This window comes from Clupea harengus, chromosome 12 (genome assembly GCF_900700415.2).
Source record: "Clupea harengus chromosome 12, Ch_v2.0.2, whole genome shotgun sequence".
Taxonomy (NCBI): Eukaryota; Metazoa; Chordata; class Actinopteri; order Clupeiformes; family Clupeidae; genus Clupea; species Clupea harengus.
The window spans coordinates 16,864,952-16,889,411 of record NC_045163.1 but is presented as its reverse complement, the minus strand read 5'-3'; the positions used below and the strand labels follow the sequence as shown (position 1 = coordinate 16,889,411).

The window sequence follows — 24,460 nt, the reverse complement described above, 5'->3', positions numbered from 1 at the left end:
AGAAAAGATAGGTATAAACAAATCATGAAATGGTGAAATTTCATGAAATAAATGCAAACAATATAACACATTTTTGACTCCAAAGGCAAATATGCTCATATTTTTGCAAAAGAAGTTTGAAGCTGTTTGTTTTATTTATTTATTTATATTTATTTAAGTATACTATAAACTGTTGTTTACAGTTAATATAATGTTCATAGTTTGAAGTTAAAAAGTTTGAAGCTGTAGTTGGAAGCCAAGTGTTTTGTATGTATTTCTATTCATAATATACTTTAAACAGTTAATATATTGTTCAATTTGAAGAAAAACAATTAAAAAAGCCTTTCTTTGATGTCGTCAATCGTCGCTTTGTGCTTTTAAAAAAAAAAGTATCGGTTCAGGCACCGGTATCGTTTTAAAAGTATCGGTTTAGCACCGGTATCGGAAAAAACCCAAACGATACCCATCCCTAATCATGGCGGACATTGAACATAAACTAATCCGTTTTTTAACCCTTGTTTAAACTAGTTTAACTTATCCAGGGTTAAAATTAAGATGTGCAACACATCTCTGATTAATTATAAACCAGTTTAAACCTAGATTTACAAACCCTAGATTAACTCTAAACCAGGATTAATTTAATCCATGTTGGTGCAACCCAGCCTTAGTGTGTGTGTAAATTTTGCGATCAGATATTGTGGTGGTGATTTCTAAAAAATTGCGAGGCATTTTTGCAATGTTTGCTCTGTATGTGTTTTCATGTCTTAATTTCATGAAGTCCTTTTACACATGTTATCTGAAGTTGAAATTAAATGTCATGCATTGGTTGGCCACTGGAACTAGGCTTGGCCTTTGAACTCTATTCCAAAATCATTAGTTCTCCACATTCAGAACAGTAATCATGAGTAATCCTGCACTATTTGGTTAAAGAAAATTCCGATCCTTACTTCATCATTATTCTACTCAAACAAATATCCCTTCAATTCCCTATGCATGAATTTAGGAAGGGACTTTTATTTTGAAATAGCATCTCTGTGCAAGACGAATGGCAGATTAAACAGTTCAATGCAACAATATGCAATAGTCCTTCTCTATGCTAAAGTAGGTCCGTTGGTGTTGATTACAATTCTTTGAAAAATAACTAGGGCCAATGATTTTCCGTTTAAAAAAAATGCATTTTCCGTTTCACATTGGGTGAATTCCGTTTTTTTTTTCCATTTCAGCTCATTTTGTTCACCCTGAGGTAGATTGATGGCTTAAAATGAGTGAATAATATGTGCCCTTCTTATATTGTTGTTTGCCAGCCATCAACAGAACAGAAGACTAAACATTTTTTGTTTTAAATGCGATTGGGAAGACGAGCACGTGAATGTGACTGAATGTGGCTTTAGCGGAGATCTGTGGGTCAACCGTTGAAAAGGGGGGCGTGGCCGGAGCAGAGTTCAGCGCAGACGTGACATTTTCTCAGTGGTTTTGTTCTTTAATTAATGTTTGTTCATCGATGCAATCGTTGTTGTGTTTATTTGAAAGAAATATAGCCTTGCAGCCCAAAATACAGGGGAATTTGGGCGATTTGTATGCACAAAATGATATTTCCGTTTCAAAGTTGCAATTCCGTTTCAAAGTGTTCATTCCGCGAATTCCGTTCGTTTTCCGTTAACGTGGAAAATCATTGGCCCTAAATAACGAACTGGTTGTTCCACACCATCGGAACCCACCTGTAACAGGAAAGCACCCACCCCACAATCACTGGCGTCAACAGCCAAACAAAAGGGTTCCTAAAAACGAACACAGGAGCACTAGCCAACAAGGCTTTAGCAGCATCAGATGCCTGCTGAGACACATCAGTCCATGCTAAAGGGGCTTAGGGCTAAGGAGGTCAGTCAGTGGGGTGGCAATGGTAGCAAAATTAACAGAACCCTCGATAATACCCAGCCATCACTAAGAACCTATGCAATTCCCAACGGTTGGTAGGCACAGGAAAGCTGCAAAGAGACTCAACTGGATGAACATGCCCCCGACCCACCACCTTACCCAAGTACATAACAATCGCCTAACCAAAGTTAAATTTAGCAAGATTGCTGCCAAGGATGGCTTCAGAGAGACGATTGAAAAGTTCCTTAATCTGATCAAAGCGTTCTGACCAAGCAGAACTGAGAAAATCAACGTCATCCAGATCAATGGTTCTCAGCTGGTGTGTCTTAGAATTTTTGAGGAACTTAATGTGCTTTTATACAGGATCATGGAAAAGTATTTGAAATAGTATTCATGAAACCAGTACTTTCCTGGATGAGGGATGGCTAGCAACAGTCAAGGAAGTGTCCAGACAACTTCCATTATGTTTCATTTTTAATACCATTTAGTACCATACAACCTAAGCTTAATGTTCTGTTTACTTGGCAACGGGTTTTCTATATTTCCTCAGATCAAACGAATGTAGTTCATGACGGGAGTTTACTAGCTACTACACTGATAGCTACATGCTTACCAGTTTCTACCATAACAACTGTATCACTACCTCATGACAGCTAGCAGCTAGTGCTAGTTAGCTAGCTGCTACACGAACTTGCTTAGTCAACAGCTAATTTTAAGTGTGATATCACACAAAATAAACAAGCCAGATTGAAAGAGTTATTTTTATTTTAAGAGTTTCTTTATTTTCTTTTTAAAATTTGTTTGTTATTTGGTTTCAAAAGTGTCGCCCGACTAAGCAGAAATTGGTCTTTAGTGCTCAGAATATCTTTCTTTAGCCCAAGCCAGAAGAACCTATGGGGAACATATGGGGAAATCTGTACTTGACCTTCAGTCCCTCTTAAGGTGCCAGTATGGTACTCAGACTCCGTTACGGATGGGCGGGCGGACGGATAGGACGGACTTATTAGCATTTCTGTTGCCTTTATGGTTCTCCGAAGGCTGGGGGTGCTGAAAACAATTCACCGCCAGAACAGTAGGTGGGGAAGCGTTTTTTTTGTCGAAGACACGTTGCTTTGTAACGTCTTTGTAAGTTAGAAATCGTCGTTGTTTATCTCCCTCCTCCCACCTCTCATCACACGTGTGACCCTCTTACCAGCTGTCACTAGTCAGACGATAAGTGCAGCAGGTGTATTATTTTTTAAGTGTGTGTCTAATGCTATATAACCACCTGAAAGGGCAAACTTATCTCTATCATGGTAGGTATTATTTGTGGGGAAAATAGTAGCACTCTATAACCAAATGATATGCGTATCTTATATACACTATCGAAACTATTAAAAAACGATTCCATGAAATGAATACGTTCTTATTTTCTTTGGTATTTTTGTCATATTCAGATTTGCAATGATGATTGCTGGGTAATAGGTATGTTGTGGTCCAATGTCAAGTCTCTATTTGATCATGTGACGAGACGATGGTATAGCTAGCTTAGGCACAGCATCTGAACGTCAAGACCGACAAGCTGACAGTGTTGTACAAGTTCACACCTCTCATGAACCAGTTCCAAGTTCAGTTCATACAAATAAACATGAATAGTTCACGTTCATAGTTCACCATTTAAATTCTGAACCAGTTCAGTTCATAGTTTTAGAGTGGAAAGTGAGAATGAAAGACTTCACTTGTTTTTTATAGAAAACTTTATCCATCACTACCCTTTGCCTTAAACTGCACTTCATGTGTATCAATTCCTAAAATAATATATTTAGGATTCCTCCGTCAGGAGGAACCCTATTGTTTTTGTAGGTATTATTATTCTTGTACCATGGGAGTCAATGGCAGCCCCTAGAACCGTATGGTAACTTTTTCTGAAATTTGGCACACTCATTAAGGACAGTCCCTTCTTTACTCACACCAAGTTTCATGTCTCCCACTAGACCACACTAGCGCCACCAACGGGTCAAAGTTGGACTTTTGTTAACGCTGTAACTTTTGAACCGTTTGACCGATTTTCAAAAATGAGGTACCATTGGATTCCTTGGATAAAGACGAATTCGACGTTCAATGGCGACAATTTTCGGTTGTATAGATTTTCTGTTATTCCCGGTTTTATCAAAAAACTTTTGAAAGCTTACTCCTCCTACAATTTTGGTCAAATCTTCTTCAAAATCACCAGAGATGATCTTCAGACCAAGCCTCACAAAACTTAATCAACAAAATTTTGATCCTCACAACCGTTTGTCCGGTACAGCCACTCAAATTCAGCAGAAAAAATGCGCAAACAGGAAGTCAAGTACTATCTAAGCAAATCTTTGAGATATTAACCTGGTCGTCAGTGGTACAGGGGTAGAGAAGTCGTTTAGTAATCAGAAGGTTGTAAGTTCAATTCCCTGTCGATTCGTCCTTTAGCAAGACACTTCTTTCTTTTCTTCTTTCCCTTCTTCACTCTTCTTTCCTTCTTTTACTCTTCTTTCCAAAATTGTGAAGAATATAAATTTTCCCCTGGTTTCGCAATCTTTGGAGGAATCCGCATCGCTGCTTGCAGCTATATTTTTTTTAAATTATTATTGCAACCACCCTGTCAATTTCCCCCTACCGCAGCGTTTCTCGAAGTGTGGGGAGAGCCCAACTGGTGGGTCGCAGAGACGTGACAGGTGGGGCGCAAATGGAGATGAGCAGGAGATTTTTCCCGTTGCAATGCCTTGCTTTATAGACAGTAACGATAATATACCCCCATCGCACTAAACAACCACACTCAAACAAAGAAATATTGTATTGTTAGAAACAATAGCAGGGCAGTGCACACGGATAATCCATAATCAGCATCTTGGCAAATTGGGAGACTGTGGCCTGCGCGATAAAGCATTCCATATTTAAAACATCTTAATAAGTAGTGAAGTCAACGTGTCCGCTTTACATGATGGAGAAGTTCGTTTATTGACACATCTTTTAAGGACGGCCACAGCGCTTTAAAACGAAGTGTTTATAAGTTACATTATTCAAAGGTGGAAGGTTGGTCAGTAATCAGTCTAGAGAGATAACTGAACAAAACTCCACTCGCTTGCCTCACGGGTGCAATACCATATGCCTTTTAATCATATTTGATAGAATGAAGGACAAATGAGTTGTGAATATTATCACCGAGTTTGAAAGGTATTGGTCCGGTAATAGCCGAGTGACAGCTGTGTTTTCTGTGTGTTTTAAGCAAATACAATGTGTGTGCGCCGAATTGCGTAGAGGCCGAGAGCGGTATTGCAGAAAAATTATAGCTCGCAACATATTGAAAAAAAGAACTCCATTTTTGGAGCTGTGAACTTAGTTCAAAATTTGAATTATAAACTATGAACTGAACTAGTTCATTTTAAAATTTGTGAACTATGAACTGAACTAGTTCATGTAGAAAGTGAACTTTCCCAACACTGGAACATGTTTGCTTCATATTCATGAGTACCAAAGACGTCACTTCCGTGAAGCCTGCCGCCATCTTTGTGTCCAACTCTACCGTTATTCCCATTGTATTTGTACCCAATAGTAGGTAGTTAGTCATATATATTAATATATAGTAATAATATAATAATAATATAAATATAATAATGGTATTGTTTTCTATTTAGACTTTTTAAAAGCAGTATTGTCTAATTCTAGTGGTTAGTTAGTTAGCTTTCATAGTTAGCCAACGAACAGAGTCATGACTACGAACACAGCACATCTGAATGAAGCAGAAAGACAACGATATTTAGAAAAAACATTGATTATTGGCTGCGATCCATATTTATTATCGGCAACTTTATTTTGTCCCTTAAAGTCTGCGAAACGTCTGCCCCAACTGTCCTTTCCCGACATATATATTTATCTTGTACACAATCCATCCCCATACACCGGAGATAGCCTGAAGGCTTTCAAAAGTACATCAATATGCAGTTGCAGGATGGGTGAACGACACCAAGATATGGCATCTGGAGACAAAAAATATGTATGTCATCACATGACATCTTAGTAATTCAAACAGCGATTATCAACCGATTTATTTTAGTGGTGGTTAAGAGTGCCAATGTGGGCTAGCTAGGTGTAGCTAAAGCCTTTAGTGAAGGGCTAAACAGCTCGCTAACTATTAGCACTCTAGCTTGCTCAGGAGAGTTTAGCTCTGATAAGACACAGCAATTATTCACGATTGTATCAACGTGCTGCATTTCACTTAACATGTCAGTCATTCCCAGGCTCTGAACACAAAATCAACATGTCCGTGGATAGTGGTGCAGGAAGATACAAAGTGTTGACTGCACAATCTGAAGTTAGATGTTGGCTGCCAGTTGTCTCTTCTAATTTGCAGCCAACCATTTATTCCGCCGATCTAAATCTTTTGGTATACAATTAAATTGTTTCTTTGGGTAATTTTCGCGACTATTGTCGCATCCATCAGCACAACATAAGCAGGGCATTTTAACTTTCTGCGGGTTGTGACCGACTATTGTCTGTGTTGTGACCGACGCTCAGCTAGACTTTCGGACACAAAGATGGCGACGCTTAAACGCAGTGACGTCACATGGTATCCATGAATAATGCAGAAGTTCGTTTTTGAGAGTAAATTAAATCACTTTGTGTTTTTTTTTTTTTTAAAGAAACTGTCATCTGGAGAGTTTAAAACGACACTTGATGAGGGGAAATGTACTGTATGGAGATATTTCTGTCGGATGGCATCATAGTCCATGCAGATTCTAATGAGGCTGTTTGATATGTCCAATGTAAGAAGTGTGAAGCTTTAATGAAATATGATTGATGCCATCCTCTTTCTCCTCAACAACATGGATTAAACCTCGATGGTTGGACTATGTAGATAGTTTTATAACGAACGTGGCCGTGTACTTACATTTTTCAAGAAAAAAAATGATCTTCAATGGTAAGACTTGTTTTATTCGTGCCTCTTCTGGTGTAGCATATAACTTGAGTTTTATTTAGGCATATACAGATGCCTAGCGTGTGTAATGTGTAGGCCATTTTATTCCGTTCTTGCAATGTGAATAATTTAATTTCAATATGCTTATCTCCCTCTTGTGCGCGCTTGTGCGTTTAACGTGGCTTGTTTGTGTGAGTGACTAAATATTTTACTTGCTGTCGGGCTCCGGTCGGGCGTTTTTGAGAATAAAATAACTTCACATTTAGGATAACAGCCTTCTTCCTGTTGCGGGAATTTGTTTGTGCCCTAGCTGTGATAACGCGATTACAGGCGGCAAATGCATCATGAAACAAGTTTAAAAGAAATTAACTGTATGGAGATATTTCTGTCAGATGGCATCATAGTCGATGCAGATTCTAATGAGGCTGTTGGATATGTCCCATGATATGATATGAATGAATATGTCCAAAGGTAGTTTGGACAAAATATTTTAATTGCTGTCTGCTCCTGCCGGGCTCTGACGCTACTCTGTCAGATGCTGCCGCTCATGTGGGTTTTAAATATGGCGGTATTGTGATATATAGGGAATGAAACAGGAAACGCAAGGCTCAGAAATGTGAGATTCCGGAAATGATGTAGTTCGGAAATGATGTCGTAGCGGACCAATCACGGCCAAGGGGTATCCGTCGCTGTACAGCACGTCATGACGGACCGACAGGAATTTCAACGGTGCACGGGAGGGCTCTCCGAGAGCCCCGGAGACGACGGAGAGGGCGTTCCAGGGCGTTCCACCTATGTGTAGGCGTTCCCATGTGTCCGTAAACGTGTAGTACGGAGTACCATATAAGCGCCCTTAGTCTTAAACATTGTGTCTGCCTTGAAAGTCACCTGTGTGGTGATGAAGTCACCTCAGATGTTGTGAGAGCAATCTGTGAAAGCCGGCTACAGAGGTAACTCCTGCATTTGTCGGATCTCTGACTACGGACATAAAGGGTCCCCATATGACCAGCAACTCCACCATAACACAGTTCCAGCACTGCAGCAACCTCTGCTGTAGGAAATAACAGGATGGCTTCAACTTGTCACCTCCCTCAGGCACCACTACTGTGAATAGGTTGTTGGTTGACTCTGCTCTGCAATGAGTTCCCCCCTGGGAGACCTTAAAAAGATGACAATGAGGTAGCCAACGCGCTTTCAGACTCTGTAAACACAAGGCGGAGGCAAATATGCACTCTAACAACCACTGCTCCAGTCACCAGATCAGAAGAGTTGCTCTTGATGTAATGGCACTTTCACAAATCCCATTTCAAAACCCTGAACTAACACATGGGTCCCTGTGGCAGTATACTATGAAAGAGGAACAACTCCCTCTAACAGGAAAGGCTGGGCCACCCTTTGTCTCTATGTATACACACAGGCCTTCTATCCTTACTAGGCAGAGAGACAGATCCCCAGGTGATAAATCAGGGTTTCCGCGGGTCCTTAAAAAGTCCTTAAAAAGTCTCAAATCAGGTAATCCGAATTTTAGGCCTTAAAATGTCATAAAAAGTCTTAATTACGATTTTGACTGGTCATAAAAATGTATTGGATTACATGTGACTTTTATAAAGTTTTAAACTTGTTTTGGGGATCACTCCACAACAAAACGAAACCTAAAATGGAAACAATAAAAACACGGCAAACTTCAGCCCGGTCAGGATTTATCGGAGCACGCCAAGGTAGTGTGTTGCGATGTGCGTTGTGGGATAACGTGGTGCCTTAAAATTGTTTATGTTAACGTTGCTTCGAATATGGGTAAGTGCAAGTTCAACGAGATCTGTCTCGAGAACAGTGCATTTAGTGCTTGGTTGAAGCCAGTCGAAAATAACCCATTTGAAGCCAGCTGCACTTTGTGCAAGAAAACGCTGAAATTAGCTTCTTTGGGTATGAAAGCATTAGAGTCATATGGAAGGTCAGAAAAACATAACGCCACTCTAAAAAGCCAGAAGCAAACACCTGCAATCACCCAATTTTGTATTGGTTCATTGGGAGCATCACCCGGCCCCAGTGCGACCCTGTCTGCTCTATCAAATTTGACGCCTACAACTCCGGTAAGCGACATCCGGACAGCGTTCGGATCTACGCCAACATTAAAAGCGGAGGTGCTCTGGACTTTACACACGGTAGCAAAACATCAGTCCTATAAAAGCAATGATGACATAGGTGAGCTGTTTCAAACCATGTTCCCTGATTCTGACATCGCTAAAACCTTCAAGTTGGGAAAGGACAAGACGTCTTACATTACGCGATTTGGATTGGCAGATTTCATTGAGAGACAGTTGTATCAGTATAGAGTGTGCTATACAACAAAGTAATGATCGGACATGAGACCGTGATAGAAATCACGTGCATTCTTTACTGTATGTTTCATAGGACAAAAATACCCAGCATTCTATGCAGGTAAATAGTGGGGTATTACGGATGCCCCGAGGGAACAAACTTAATTCAATATCAATACACAACATTCCTCCCCCTTTACTTTTAAATCCCCATAAGTAAAAGTAATATTCACTCTATTGATTATTCTTTTCTAACAGTCTTTAACCTTAAAGAAACTTGCTTTTCTTTTTTAATATAACAGTCCTTTTTACTTTAACAATGTTACATAATAACATTTAACAAATTAACAAAATAACATTTCCTGAACTATGGAAAGGGTAGACTGCCTCAATTCCCAGATTTAACCCTGGGGTGTATTCTGCCCCACTGTTAGAGGTTAGTCTCTAGACTACATGTTCAATCTATCAGGGGGTCGTCGTTCTCTTGTGGGGTAATGACGACGTACGCGTAAGTCTATGTGAAAAGACGTGAAATAGGTCTTAAATTGCATTCATCATGGTCATAAAAAGTCTTAAATTTAACTTGTTGAAACCTGCAGAAACCCTGTAAATGGGAAGTAGTTAGTACCCCCATCACTACCCTCAGCCTCAAGAGAACAGAAGTCCTCAGCTGGATGACTGTACCCAGATCTAAGTGGAGATGGCAAGGCACTCAAATTTTGAGTGGAGACGGTCTGCTTTCTTGAAATAATAACAAACAATATCAGGTTTCACATCAGGTGAGCTACCACATTTTTGATGAGAGGATTAGGTGCTGCCCCACTAGATGTTGCCACTGCTTCTGATATGGAGTTCTTAAATTCCTCTACTAGGGCTAACCTTCTGTGAACTACACCATTGATCAAACAAGTGCTCTTTCTCTGGAGGGAACTCAACATATGTGTGTTTGTTTTCCTATAGTTATGAAAGCGCTGGTGGTAGGCCTCAGGCACCAACTCATATGCACGCAGGATAGCACCCTTGGCGGTATCATAGCAAGAGGATTGCTTTACTGAAAAACATACTGCACCCTACCAAAACAGGACACATTGTAAGACCAGGGTCCTGGTCTCTATTGGCCGCTTCAGAGAAGCAGGCACCCTTTCAAAGTAGAGGAAGTATTGACAGAGCATTCACACGCTTCCGTTGGAATGCGTTGATCCGTCAGGGTTGAATCAGAATCAGGTTTTATTGGCCAAGTAAGTTTGCACAAACAAGGAATTTGACTTGGTAAAGTGACTCTCAGTGTGCTTACACAAAATATACAATACAATACAATACAATACAAACAAACAAACAGTGCAACAGTGCAATGGACTAAGGAGTTTAAAAAAGTATGTACAAGGCGGAATGGCTATATACAGTAGCTGTGAAATGTTGCACAACAGTAGTGCAAAGAAGAAGTGGAGAGTGCGAAAAGTGCAGGGATAAATATATAAATATAAATATATATGCTACAGTGGGTTAGTTGTTCAGTAGTGAGACGGCGAGGGGGAAGAAACTGTTTTTGTGTCTGGAGGTTTTGGCGAACAGTGATCTGTAGCGTCTACCAGAGGGGAGGAGTTTGAATAATTTGTGTCCGGGGTGTGAGGGGTCTGCAGTGATTTTTCCTGCCCGTTTCCTGACTCTGGAGGTGTACAGGTCTTGGATGGTGGGCAGGTTGGCACCAATGATCTTTTCTGCAGACCTGACTGACTGTTGGAGTCTGTTCTTGTCCAGTTTGGTGGCCGATCCAAACCAGACAGTGATTGAAGTGCACAGAACAGACTCTATGACTGCGGTGTAGAACATGATCAGCAGATCCTGAGGCAGTACACAGTACACAGTACACAGTTCACTTTGAATGGGGTGACGTCATCCTTTGCCGAACTGAATTATGGCTCCGTTGGGTTCCCGTGCGTTGCGTTTCATGCTTTGCTTGCAGCAAGAGTTGAAGAATGTTCAACTTTTCGAGAGGCAATGCATGCGTCAGCCAATCAAATTGCCTTTCATGCATAACTGACAGCACAGGCGCTAGCCAATCAGATCCCGTATATGCTCACGTCTAGAAAGCGGCAAGCTCAAAAAAAAAAAAGATGGCGACCAAACTCCGTAGATGGTCGTATTTGTACCCAAAAGTTGTTTGTTTGACTTTTTTTTGCTTAGATTTTTTAAAAGTTACCGAGAAATAGACACTGTACAATGTAAAAACCCCTTTATTGTAACTGAAAAATACGTCTGATAGGATTTGCGAGGTGTGTGAGCACCCTACCTAATGTTAGCATGCTACTGCTTACAAGGTAAGCAGCTTGCTAGTGGCGTGATTGGTTTGTTGACCTGTCAATCTCACTATAACGTCTCTGGTATCAACAGAACCCCATGCGCCAGACTCCTCCTCCGCCATACATTGGCGCAACGCATTCCAACGGAAGCGTGTGAATGCTCCGTTATTCACATTCCGCTCTGAAAAGGGTGGTACCATCCTGATATTTCTGCCAATGTCCATCAAAGGAGCTCTAGGCGGCACAGCCACACCTGGAGAGGGCAGTGGAACTGAGGTCTCTTTTCCAAACAGCTCTAATTCTAATTTTCTCAATTCAAATTTCTCTTCAGACTCTTGATTTCTAAAGCCAAATTTATGCTTAGTCTCTCGACACTTTTGAAACCGTCGCCGACAGAAATAAGGGCTTGGTCGACACTTTTAAGCGTCGTCTAGAAGTGTCTGCTACCAAGAGAAATTTCTACTGTCCCTGACTACGTCAGATAGTGTAGCGCAAGTGTGATTGGTTAGATAGAAGGCACGTGCCGTTGACCTCCTTGTTTGGGTTTTAGGCGTTCAACGCTGTAGGAAAGGCTAGCGGAGCTAGTGAGAAAATATCCCCACCTGTACAATGCCTCCCTGCCTCCTCGAGTGTCACGTGACCGTTGAGCGGAGGAGACTGTTCACTGAAGCATATATGCAGCAACATGAGCGACACTCTCTTTTTTGTCGCCGACCATATGCTGAGCGACACTTTCCAATAAGTCTAAATTAAGCTTAAGTCTTGCTGGTTCGTCTCATGTTCTCGTTAGTGTTCTCACTAGCATTCACACTTTTGCTTGCTTTTGGCATGCTCATGCTAACTGCCTTCACGTGCTGCTTACTCACCTCACGCTCTTGTTGAAACTCTAATTTTCTTGGCAAGTTTCCATAGCAACTTGGCTATTGCAAATTGAGAAATTGAAACGAAGAAACTGCCTTCCCCCTGTAAAATTACCTGTATGGAAACACTTTGCTTTTCCTGTGTCCTACACTGATCATAATGTTTGTATAGCGGACTGAATCTAAACTGTGTGAAGCCTCTGTTACATCCAGTTCTCATATAAAACCGGCTCACGCATTGCTTAATGGTCTTGTAAGTTTGTTTTTTTACTTTCCAAAAGATTTACTGAAAGGTATAAGGTCATATTCTGTTAAATATATTCTGTTAAACATATATTCTGTTAAATAAATTGATAAAGAATGCCTCATATAGTGTTAAAAACAGTAATTTAAATGCAAACCTGTTGGAACTAGATGTGTGTTCTTTGACTGTAAGTATAGTGTCTCATTAGCAATATTACTAATTATACAGTCAAGTAAACAAGTGTTTACAAACGAACCACATGGTGACTTAAAAGATTGAACTGAATCTGAAAATGTCGTCTTGTATCTATGTATGTATTTGTGTATTTGTCTATTTGTTATTTTCTCATTAACAGACAGATTGAGATGATGCAGACCAAATCAGACTATTACAATCGAATTTTGGACGCAGTTGGGGGAATGATGATATCAAAATCCAAAACATTAGAAGAGGATGCTGTAACAGTTCGGAAGAAAGATGCTGCCTTTGTATATGAAGGACGCAGATATGCCAAAAAATCAAAGTGTTGTAAGTGAATACATACTAATAATCCAAAATATCATTATTGATACTACAATAAAAGGAACCACAACTAACAAGACTTTTGTATGCCTTAGCAGATTACTGTTTCTCTCAGATACGTTTCACATAAAAAATACAGAATTTGTTTAATTAGTAAAAAAAAAGTAAACAATTGTTGTTGACTATGCAAAGCAGTCTCGGTAATGACGTCAAATGAGTGTTTTCATATCGGCCCAATTCAGTTCACTCTGTAATGCATCATGTGAAAACACAGCGTTATGTAGTAACACATTTTCACTTCATTATGTAATAACCTATCACATTTTGTTGTACACAGCTTGAATGCAATATGTAATACATTAGAATGAAGATCTTACAAAATGTGGGAGTTACACTTTATGATGAAAATGTAATATAAGGTGCATTATGTAATACCCAACCAAAATGAATATCTTCATTTGTACGTGTTACATTTTTGTATTATAGGCCTAGTAGCACTAAGCATGTGAAGTTGTTCATACAACTAGAGTCATCATAATAGTCAGTGTCATGCAAGAATTGCCATTACACATAATATACTCTATGGTCGCATGATGCAGAAAGCCAGAAACATAGAGAGCCTGATCAGATGCTCAATCGATATGTCCTGCATTTAGTTTCATATTAAAATCTATTGTATGTTCTGTATAAAAATCATTCAACAATGTAATAGACGATAAACTTCCCTTTCCTGTCATTCACTTTTCACTGTCGCACACCTCCTTGAACTTGGATACCCAAAACAAGGGAAACAATTGAGGTAGATTCCGAAGGAACTTATCCGGTAGTTTCCAAAGTTTCCTAATATTATTTTAAGCTCCACTTGGCCATTTAGTAGTAGGCTATTCACTTTGTTCTGAATATGAACTTCTGTGCTGTTTCCTGAAAAGGAGTAGCCTAAATTACCACGTGTAACTCCATTTAAAGAATTATTGTTGTGATAACCTTCCTCTCGTTTTCCGGTTGGGATTTTGCTGGGACAGTTGAGTATTTCTTTCTTTGGGTATTTCTTTATTCTTATGAGAAAATACTTTGAAGTCAACTTGAATATTTTTGGCTTATTATTTGATACATGTGTACATAGCACGCATTCTTTTCTCCATGGAGAAAACGGGACTTCAGAAATTACATTAACATTACTACTTACCACTTAACTTAGTCGGCCTTTTTACCATGTTATACATAAATTAATTCCAAAATATATGAAGCTCACTTTCAGGGATGTTTATTGAACAATGTGAAGGCCATGGCAATGATTATACTGTGGAGGCTTGAGCTGTGCTGGGCTGTTGTCAGTTCAGATGTTTAATAATTTTGCAATAACAATTTAACAGTTTAAATATTTTTATAATATACACTGATCTGCTGGACTTGAATCAAACAAGTAACACGTTTGCTTGTCATCACAGCCATAGATATATATAAAGGCTAGATATCTCGTCCGCGTTGCCAGCCAACGGAGTCGAACGTCCGCACATGGCGGCCATCTTGCCCCAGGCAGCTCGCTCACCCATAACATTGTGTTGGTAGTGGTATGTACTTTTTAAATAACCATAACTTGCTCAATTTTCAACCGATTTTTAAACGGGTTGGTTTGTTATAAACGTCAGATATGTAGTTATGACACTGCATACTTATAAATAATTATGTTATTTTCTTAAAAATATCCAAAAAGCATCCCGAATTATAACCACGTTAATAACGTTTGTAAGAAACCAAACCGTTTGTAAATCCGTTGAAAATTGAGCAAGTTATGGTTATTTAAAAAGTACATACCACTACCAACACAATGTTATGTGTGAGCGAGCTGCCTGGGGCAAGATGGCCGCCATGTGCGGACGTTCGACTCCGTTGGACGAGACATCTAGCCTTTATATATATCTATGATCACAGCCATGTCAGAATGTCCAGTGTTATGATGTGTTCAGAAGATGCTGATTCAACGACATACCCAGAAATGAATATGCTATTTTACTTGCCCCACAAAGGTTTTGCTCTATTCTAGTGGTCATATGTGTGCATAGGTCACTCCTGCCAGAGCTTTGTGTGTGTGTGTGTGTGTGTGTGTGTGCGCATGTTTGCATGTATGCACGTATGTGTGTGTGTCTCCTGACATTTGTATGTAGCAGAACTTTATGTTTGTTTTCGTATAAGACTCAGTGTTGTGCAGTTTCTTATGTTTCTATTAAGCTAAGGAATACAGTAACACTTGGCGTAATTTTGACTAATGAAAGATACTGCTTAGCTACTAGGATCTTTTTTATTATTATTATTAATTTCGAAAAATAAACATGGATGAAGATATTCATTTTGGGTGGTTATTATGTAATGCTCCACATTATTACATTTTCATCAAAATGCGGGTGTTATTACATAATGAAGTGAGAATGTATTACATTTTGGCAAGTTATTACATAATAGAGTGTTATTACATAATGCGTTGTTACACACCCTACCATGAGACACAAATGTCCACTGTTCAGCCTTCTCAATTCAAACCAGAGGAGAATTGGAAGTTTGGTGGAAATCATCCAAGAGAATCATAAGGAAGTACATAAAAATGAATACGAGAAGATGGTTGAGGAGGCAAGAGTGGGGTGAAATTAATGGATGGTCTCTGTGTGTAAAGGATAGGGCATTTGTTTTTGCAGTGCAACCATTTTAAGTCATTATACACACTGTTTTGCTGTGTCAAGAACAATGGGAGTATACTATATGAAAGTTTTTTTGTAATTTTATGATGAACAAGACCCACTATGTGATAGTTATGTATCTGAAGGTGACAGTAATATACAAGTGTTACTAGGTTTCCTTTTCAGGATGGTCTGAAAGTTATCTTGTGTTACTGATATATTTCAGACATTGAAGACTTTGGAAATTTTCCTATTTATGCTGGGGCACGAGAAGAAACAGTTAAGGAACGACTCTTAAAACTCAGCAAAACAAGAATGATCCCTCGGAAACCAAGGTGAGCTTATCTACTGAAATGTGTTTTCTGGCTAGGTTTTAAAAAATAAAAATGTGCAGAAATTTGTCAGAATGGGGTGTCAGTTTTCTTAATCGCTAACGTTTGTGTAACACCGTAGTTGAATTTCTTGAATATTACCTGCCTCAACCTTCTGTAGTCTGTTGGCCATCTTTGAGGTAGTCTAACATGCATCGTAAAAGCTTTGATTCAGTCCTACATACCCCCCTGATGCCTTCTCCCACTGACAAAAGTATTGGCATCAGTCTAGAATGTCAGCAAAAGACAAAAGACCTTTCTACAATTTACTGAAAATGCTATAAAGAACATAATGTCTGTATTGTCCAGACAACAACATTTACTTCATAACAATGAAAAGGGTCTGGTGACAGCATAGCACCTGTGGGCTTTCATGTGCCATGACCAGTGACAAACTGGCTGAGAGCAGAACATCTCATTTCTATGGCAACTCAGCTAACTAGTTCAAAAAGAAGCACAAATCTATCCACAACATAGTGTGCCGTAATTAACAGATTTTCTATTCTTTCTTTTCTAGGACATATTTAGAGCATATGAAAGAGTTTATCTGCAGGACTTTCCCTACTTTCCTTTTAATGAGGTATTTATTTATAAGTAATGTTCATAATTATTTTTGAAACTTGCCTGGCTTGCAAAGCTGAACAGTGTAGTGTTTTGTTCCTCCTCTTCTATGATTGCAGTGATGGCTTTTATGAAGGTATACAGATATGATATAAAATATGTTTTAGTTCAAAGTGTAATTTCTGACATTTTGGAACCTTTTTCTAATGAAACCAAAGTGTCTTCCAAACATTTGCTAAACTACAGTGCTCTGCATGTCCAATGCAGAGGAAGCCCTTTACACAAGGGTTACTAGTTCATCCATAGTGAAACACCTTTCAGTGTGTGATCGTTTTAAATGGTGAAGGCTCCAGTATATGATGTTAGATTAGATTACTGTATACCCACACCCACTGTGAAGCAGTCTGTTGGTCTTCGTCATGGTTTTGGGACAGGGAACTTTGGCAGTCAGTATTTTTAAGATTTTAAGATTTTGATAAGATTTTAACGATTCCGATTCCATAACGATTCTTTCTTATCGATTCGATTCCTTATCGATTCTCTTATCGATTATTTTTGGAAAAAGGAAGAAAAAAAAAGAGTACAAACGAGTTTATTTACATTCATTTTCTTTTATATAATATTCTCTGAATAGACGTTGCACAGCATATACAGTATGTATGTATACATTTACATGTTTTAAATAACCAAAAACAAACCTAAGAATAGGTCAACAAACTCTCAAAATAAGGTCCAGAGACCCATAGCCTAGGGATCCTTTTCCTTGATGGGGTGCCAGGGGGTCCCAACAAATTTGTTAAGACTATAATTCCAACCATAAGTAACAGAATGTATGCCTGATTTGGTAATGGGTTTCATACAATTTTTTTAATAAAACATCTCAACTCAAAAATATCATCAGATGGGGGAGCCTGGAAAATAGTCTTATCAAATAGGGATCCCTCCCTGGTCTAATTTGTGGCAGTTTAGGTGTCCTTGATATAGCAGAGTTTGAGAACCGCTGTGCTAAATAATATTTGAACATGCCAATGACAGTGCTGTTTTTTTTTTTTTTACAAGCTGCGTGCGTGTGACATACCTAAACTGCACTTACATCGATACCGGAATCAAAAAAAAAAAAATCAAAAAATGAATAATTTTTTAAGGCATCTATAGCGGAATCAGAATTTAAAAAAAATATATATTTAATTTTTTTTATTTATTTTTTAAGTATCGATAGCGGAATCGAAAAGGATTTTGGCTAACGATTCCAAGGAATCGGTCCACTGGGAACCGGTTCTTAACAAGAACCGGTTCTCGATTCCCATCCCTAGGTACAATACGCATAGGCCAAAAAAGCGCACATTTTGCACATGGGAGAATCGTGCCTTTTGTGTCTGTCTTCACTGAGTTTGCGCTCATTAATGCAGTTTTTCAACATAGATATACAGTGCCCTCCACAATTATTGGCACCCTTTAGTAAAGATGAGCAAAATGAGATGCGAATAAATGTCTTTATTATTTATCCTCATGATCTTTCATTCAAAATATTTACAAAAATCAAACCTTTAATTGAAGTAACATAATTGAAACAAATATTTTTCTCAGAAATAGGTGTGCCACAATTATTGGCACCCCTCCATTTAATTTTTTGTGGAGCCTCCCTTTGCCAAGATTACAGCTATGAGTCTTCTCTTGTAATGTTTGATGAGGTTGGTGAACACATGGCACGGGATCTGAGACCATTCCTCCATACAGAATCTTTCCAGATCATTCAGATTCCGAGGTTGATGCTTGTGGACTCTCCTCTTCAGCTCATCCCACAGATTTTCAATGGGGTTTAGGTCGGGGGACTGTGATGGCCATTGCAAAAGCTTTATCCTGTGGTCGGTGAACCATCTCTGTGTTGATTTTGATGTGTGCTTTGGATCATTGTCCTGCTGGAAGGTCCAACCACGGCCCATTTTAAGGTTCCTGACAGGGGCTGTTGGGTTTTCATTTAATATCTGCTGGTATTTGATGGAGTCCATAATACCATGTGTCCTAACAAGATGTCCAGGGCATTTGGAAGAAAAACAGCCCCACAACATAAAAGATCCGCCACCATACTTCACAGTGGGTATGAGGTGCTTTTCTGTATGGCTATCTTTCTGTCTAGGCCAAACCCACCTTTGATGTTTGTTGCCAAAAAGCTCTATTTTGGTCTCATCTGACAATATAAAATATAAAGTCCCAGTAACATTTGACAAACTGTAGGCGCTTTAGTTTGTTGTTAATTGACAGCAAAGGCTTTTTTCTGGCCACCCTCCCAAACAACTTGTGGTGATGTAGGTGGCGTCTGATGGTAGTTTTGGAGACTTTTTGACCCCAAGACTCAACTGTTTAGATATTTTCTTATATCCTTTTCCGGATTTCTGTAGCTCAAAAAGTTTTTGTCGCACTTCGACACTGTGTTCTTTTGTCTTTCCCATCTTGATGAATGACTGAAGCCCAATTTATACTTAGGTTGCCAACACTTTTAAAACCGTCGCCGACAGAAATTACGTCATGGTCGACACTTTTAACCGTTGCTTGGAAGTGTTTGCTACCAGGAGAAATTTCTACTTGCGCTGATGTCGTCACAGTGGCGTAACGTAGTTACAACGGGCCCCGGTGGAGGCTATTATGACGGGCCCTAGTCAGTGTCGTAAGGTAGTTATGATGGGCCCTATAGTGCATGCTAGTTACTAGTCATGAGGCGTGCACACACAACATTGGTGTATTTTATTTTTTTATTTTTCATTTTAAAAAGTGTCGGCGACATAAGTATAAATCATGCTTTATACTGCTTCTTCTTCCTTTTATTACAGTGCATGAAATGCCCTGTATTGTTATTCCTAGGCTTCTTATACTTCTTCTTCTTCTTACCGACTTCTGCGCTTTATTCAGCTCGAACCGCTTAACGCAGAAAGTTTGTTAGAATTTTTCTGAACTTTATACTTTTTAAGATATTAAAGAAAAACTAATACAAATTTTCCCATTGACTTACATTGGGCCATTATGACATCATAATAGAGTCATTAAACTGTGCTTCACTGACATCTGCGCCAAGGTTCCAAGGCTCCTCTTCTCTCTGTCAAAGTCAAAGTCAAAGTAGCTTTATTGTCAATTTCTTTACATGTCAAGACATACAAGGGAATCGATAGGACGTTTCTCACTCTCCCACGGTGTAACATATAAAAGTGCACAGGCACAACAGATAAGACAAGACATTTCCTAATACTAAGTAAACATAAAGATTCACGTACAGTGGTTATAAATACTAGATATATAAATACGTAATACAATTTTTAAACGTAATACAAGTGATTAAAGTGCTGAGTCCTGAGTGATTTTTAGGGGGGGCGGGGGGATTTTCAGCTTCCTGTCAGACTGGAGGATATGGCTGGGGGGAGTGAGGGGAGAGAATTTAGCTTCCTGACAGCTTGGTGTATGAAGCTATTTCTGAGTCTGGTGGTGCAGCAACGGAGGCTCCTATACCTTCTTCCAGAGGGTAGGAGGCTGAACAGACTGTGTGCAGGGTGGCTGGTGTCATTCACAATCGAGGTAGCTTTCCGAGTGAGGCGGGTGGTGTATATGTCTTGCAAGGAAGGGAGTGGGGAACCAATGATATTACCAGCTGTGTTCACTATGCGTTGCAGTGCTTTCTTGCTGTGTTCAGTGCAGCAACTGCCCCACACAGTGATGCAGATGGACAGGATGCTTTCAATGGTGCCCCGGTAGAATGTGTTCAGGATGGGTATAGGAGCTTTTGCTCTCTTGAGCTTGCGGAGGAAGTAGAGGCGCCGCTGGGCTTTCTTCGCCAGTGATGCAGAGTTGGTTGCCCAGGAGAGGTCCTCACTGATGTGCACCCCCAGGAATTTGGTGCTGCTCACTCGCTCCACAGCAGCACCATCGATGGTCAGTGGTGGGTGTACAGTGTGGCTTTTCCTGAAGTCAACCACAATCTCCTTTGTTTTGATGACATTTAGCAAGAGGCTGTTGTCTCTGCACCACGTGGTCAAAAGGTTGGCCTCCTTCCTGTAGTGCATCGGTTCCCAAACTGGGGTACGCGATTTGCGTTTTCAAAGTGAAAAAGCCTATTACATTTTCAAACAGAGCTATAAATAGACATGAAATCTTAAATAGTCCGAATAGCCAAGTCGCATTGCGAGAAATACTTATGTATACCCATATTCAACGAAATATTTACACTGCCAAAAATAGCTACAGGTAGGTTAGTGACCTACCCTGACAGTTTGAAGTGTTATAGGCTGAATATGCGCGCGGGGGGAGGGGCGTGGAAGCGGCGGTTAGTGACCTACCCTGACAATTTCACAGTTTCAGGTGTTATATGCTGAATATGTGCGCGGGGCAGAGGTTCCGCTAGAAAAAAATGTTGCTGGTCAAAGTGACCGGCAGAGTTTTCATTTTCCGGACATTTTAATGATAAGCCGGTCAAATATCTATTACTGCTTCTAAATTAACCTATTGGAGAAAACTGAAGGCAGGCTATGTAGCTTAAAGAATTACATAATCAGGTCGTATAGAATGAAACATGTTTATTTGCCTAAGTTTACAATGAAAAAAAAAAAACATTAATGTCTGATGCGTGTCAATAAGTGGCCTTTAATCGCAACCTGCTGTGGCGTTAAATTGAGCGCCGCAACATGGTCATTCCTCTGACTATGTTTAATGAGAGCAGAGATTCTAAAATGATTCGACCCTCTTGTGAATCCGTTGCGTCGTCCTGCCATTTCGCAGTGCAAACAGAACATTTTATCGTTACCATCAATTACCTTGCACATTAGCCAAGGGAACTCCATTCCGACTAAACGCCCGACACTTTGGCCTTTTCTCTGGTGGAGCTGTCCGAACATCTATGGCTTCGGGTATTACAGGTTCATCCTCATCAGACGGTTCACCCTCATCAGTTGCGTTTGGCCTCTGAAAAAAGCTTTTAAGGCTAGTCTGCTTGGCCATGTTTGATCCGTCTCACTCAGTTCGCTCCTGGTTTATAAACGACGGTTTGCGCTTTATTTAAAATGCAGCATATGCGTGTTGTTTAATAACTTTGAAACGGCAGAATAGCCTGTTCCTTTAAAACATAATAAGGGCAGTGCATGTTTGCTTTATAGGCCTAGATGTTATACTTATTCTCAAATTGCGTTTGTGTTTGGGGGACGGGATTTGTAAGCAATTCCAATCAGACAATTTGACGGGTGAGATCTAATATTTCATTTTTTTCCCGGACAAATTACCAGACAACGGAAACGCTGGCGTGGCGGCGGTTTACGAACAGGAAAAAAAACGTAGCTGGAGATTAAATGTCTGAAGGGGTACGGGACTGTAAAAAGTTTGGGAACCACTGCTGTAGTGGGTCTCATCGTTCTTGGTGATGAGACCCACCAGAGTTGTATCGTCCGCAAACTTCACCATGTGATTGGTGCTGTAGGTTGGTGTGCAGTCGTGAGTCAGCAGGGTGGAGAGCAGGGGACTGAGCATACAGCCTTGTGGGGCCCCTCTGCTGAGTGTGATGCTGCTCGAGGTGTTGTTGCATGTGAGTCTGCTTTTTCCAGGTGGGTGAGGGCTGGGTGGAGAGCAGAGCGGATTGCATCCTCTGTGGAACGTTTGGCCCGGTATGCGAATTGAAAGGGGTCCAGGGTGGGGGGGAGGATGGACTAGATGTGAGACATGACTAGCCGTTCAAAGCACTTCATAATGATGGGGGTCAGTGCCACAGGGCGATAGTCATTGAAGCAGGATGGAGCCGGTTTCTTTGGCACAGGTATGATGATGGAGGTCTTGAAATGTGATGGAACAGCAGCTTGACTCAGAGAAGTGTTGAAGATATCCGTGAAGATATCCTTAAGCTCCTCTGCGCAGTCCACGGCCTGGAATGTTGTCTGGGCCTGTTGCTTTGCGGAGGTTGATAGTGGAGAGTGCCCTCTTCACACTTTCGGCAGACAGGCATAGAGCCTGGTCGTGGGGGGGGGGGGGGGTGGAGTTTTCTGTGGGCTTGTGTTATTTGTTGCTTCAAACCGTGCAAAGAAGCTGTTGAGGTCGTTGAGCAGAGAGTTTGTCGTTGCAGGTCTGTGATGCAGGCTTGTAATCCGTTATGGTCTGGATGCCCTGCCACAGGCTGCGCGTGTCTGCTGTCCTTGAAGTTGCTGGTTATCTTTTTTGAGTAGTCCAGTTTTGCTTTTCTGATGCCACGGGACAGGCTGGCTCTAGCTGTTCTCAGGCCAATTCTATCCCCGGCTCTGAAGGCTTTGTCTCTGGCCCTCAGCAGCCGATGGACAGCTCCTGTCAGCCATGGCTTCTTGTTAGCCCGAGTGATGATGGTCTTTGTGTGGGTCACATCATCTGTGCATTTGCGGATGTAGGAGAAAACAGTGTCTGTAAGCTCCTCATTGTCTATGTGGTTGTTGTGTGTAGCTGCTTGCTTGAACATGCCCCAGTCTGTTGTTGCAACACAGTCCTGAAGAGCAAACCTTGATCCATCTGGCCACACTGAAATCTCTTTCCGAACCGGTTTCGTCCCTCTCCATTCAACTGTATAACTCCATCTTTCTCTCTATCCCTCTCACTCTACTTTCTCTCACACTCCATCTCTCTGCTTCACTCCATTTTCTCTCCTTCTTTCAATATTTTCCCTCTTCACTCTCTCTTTACTGTCTTTATCCAGAGCCAGTCTTGTTTACTCTTCTTTCCTTTCTTCTTTCTTTCTTCCACTCTTCTTTCCTTCTTCCACTCTTCTTTCCTTTCTTCTTTCCTTTGTCCACTCTTCTTTCCTTATTCCAATCTTCTTTCCTTTCTTCTTTCCTTCTTTCACTCTTCTTTCCTTTCTTCTTTCACTCTTCTTTCTTTTCTTTTTTCCTTTCTTCACTCTTCTTTCTTTTCTTCTTTCCTTTCTTTACTCTTCTTCCACTCTTCTTTCCTTCTTTTACTCTTCTTTCCTTTCTTCTTTCCTTCTTCCACTCTTCTTTCTTTTCTTCTTCCTTTCTTAACTTTTGCATTTCATGCACTGGTATTTGCTTCAGGAAATGCATTTTCTAGTTATTCTTTGTACCGAACTTCTGCGCTTAATTCAGCTCGAACCGCTTAACTTAGAAACTTTGTTCGAACTTTGTCGCGTAGGTCTTATAAAGGACACTTATGCTATGTATTTCACTTTTTCACCTTCTATACTCTACTTCGTTTTCTCTCCATCTTTCTCTTTATCTCTCTCAGTCTACTTTCTCTCACACTCCATCTCTCTGCTTCACTCCATTTTCTCTCCTTTAATATGTATATATATCCATACCCACTCCTGTTCACTCTTCTTTCCTTTCATCTTTCCCTTACTTTGTCCATCAATTTTTACTCTTTTTTTTTCAACTTTTGTCAGCCTTCTTTGACTTTAAATTCCTCAATCCATCGATCATTCTAACATCTCCTTCCTCCAGTCCATTCTCTTTCCTATTTTCACTCATTCCCTCTCTCTGTAAAACCTCGATCCACTTGTTTTTTTCTATCCCTCTCCAACTCCTCTTTCTCACACTCCATCTCTCTGCTTCACTCCATTTTCTCTCCTTCTTTCAGTATTTTCCCTCTTCACTTTACTGTCTTTATCCATAGCCACTCTTGTTCACCCTTCTTTCACTCTTCTTTCCTACTCTTCTTTCCTTCTTCCACTCTTCTTTCCTTCTTTCACTCTTCTTTCCTTCTTACACTCTTCTTTCTTTTCTTCTTCCTTTCTTAACTTTTGCATTTCATGCACTGGTATATCCTTCAGGAAATGCATTTTCTAGTTATTATTAACCTAGGCTATTTAGAATGATGCAGGTAT

General features: G+C 40.2%; 1 protein-coding gene across 1 annotated transcript in view; it reads left to right on the top strand.

The window, feature by feature from the left end:
• The window catches only part of LOC105906016, a 65,577-nt gene that overhangs the window by 13,613 nt on the left and 27,504 nt on the right, over nucleotides 1-24,460 (top strand). Inside the window, exons 6-8 of the mRNA XM_031577968.2 lie at nucleotides 12,862-13,034; nucleotides 15,927-16,035; nucleotides 16,589-16,651. Of these exons, the coding sequence (XP_031433828.1) occupies nucleotides 12,862-13,034; nucleotides 15,927-16,035; nucleotides 16,589-16,651 (345 nt within the window). The remainder of the gene's footprint in view (nucleotides 1-12,861; nucleotides 13,035-15,926; nucleotides 16,036-16,588; nucleotides 16,652-24,460) is intronic.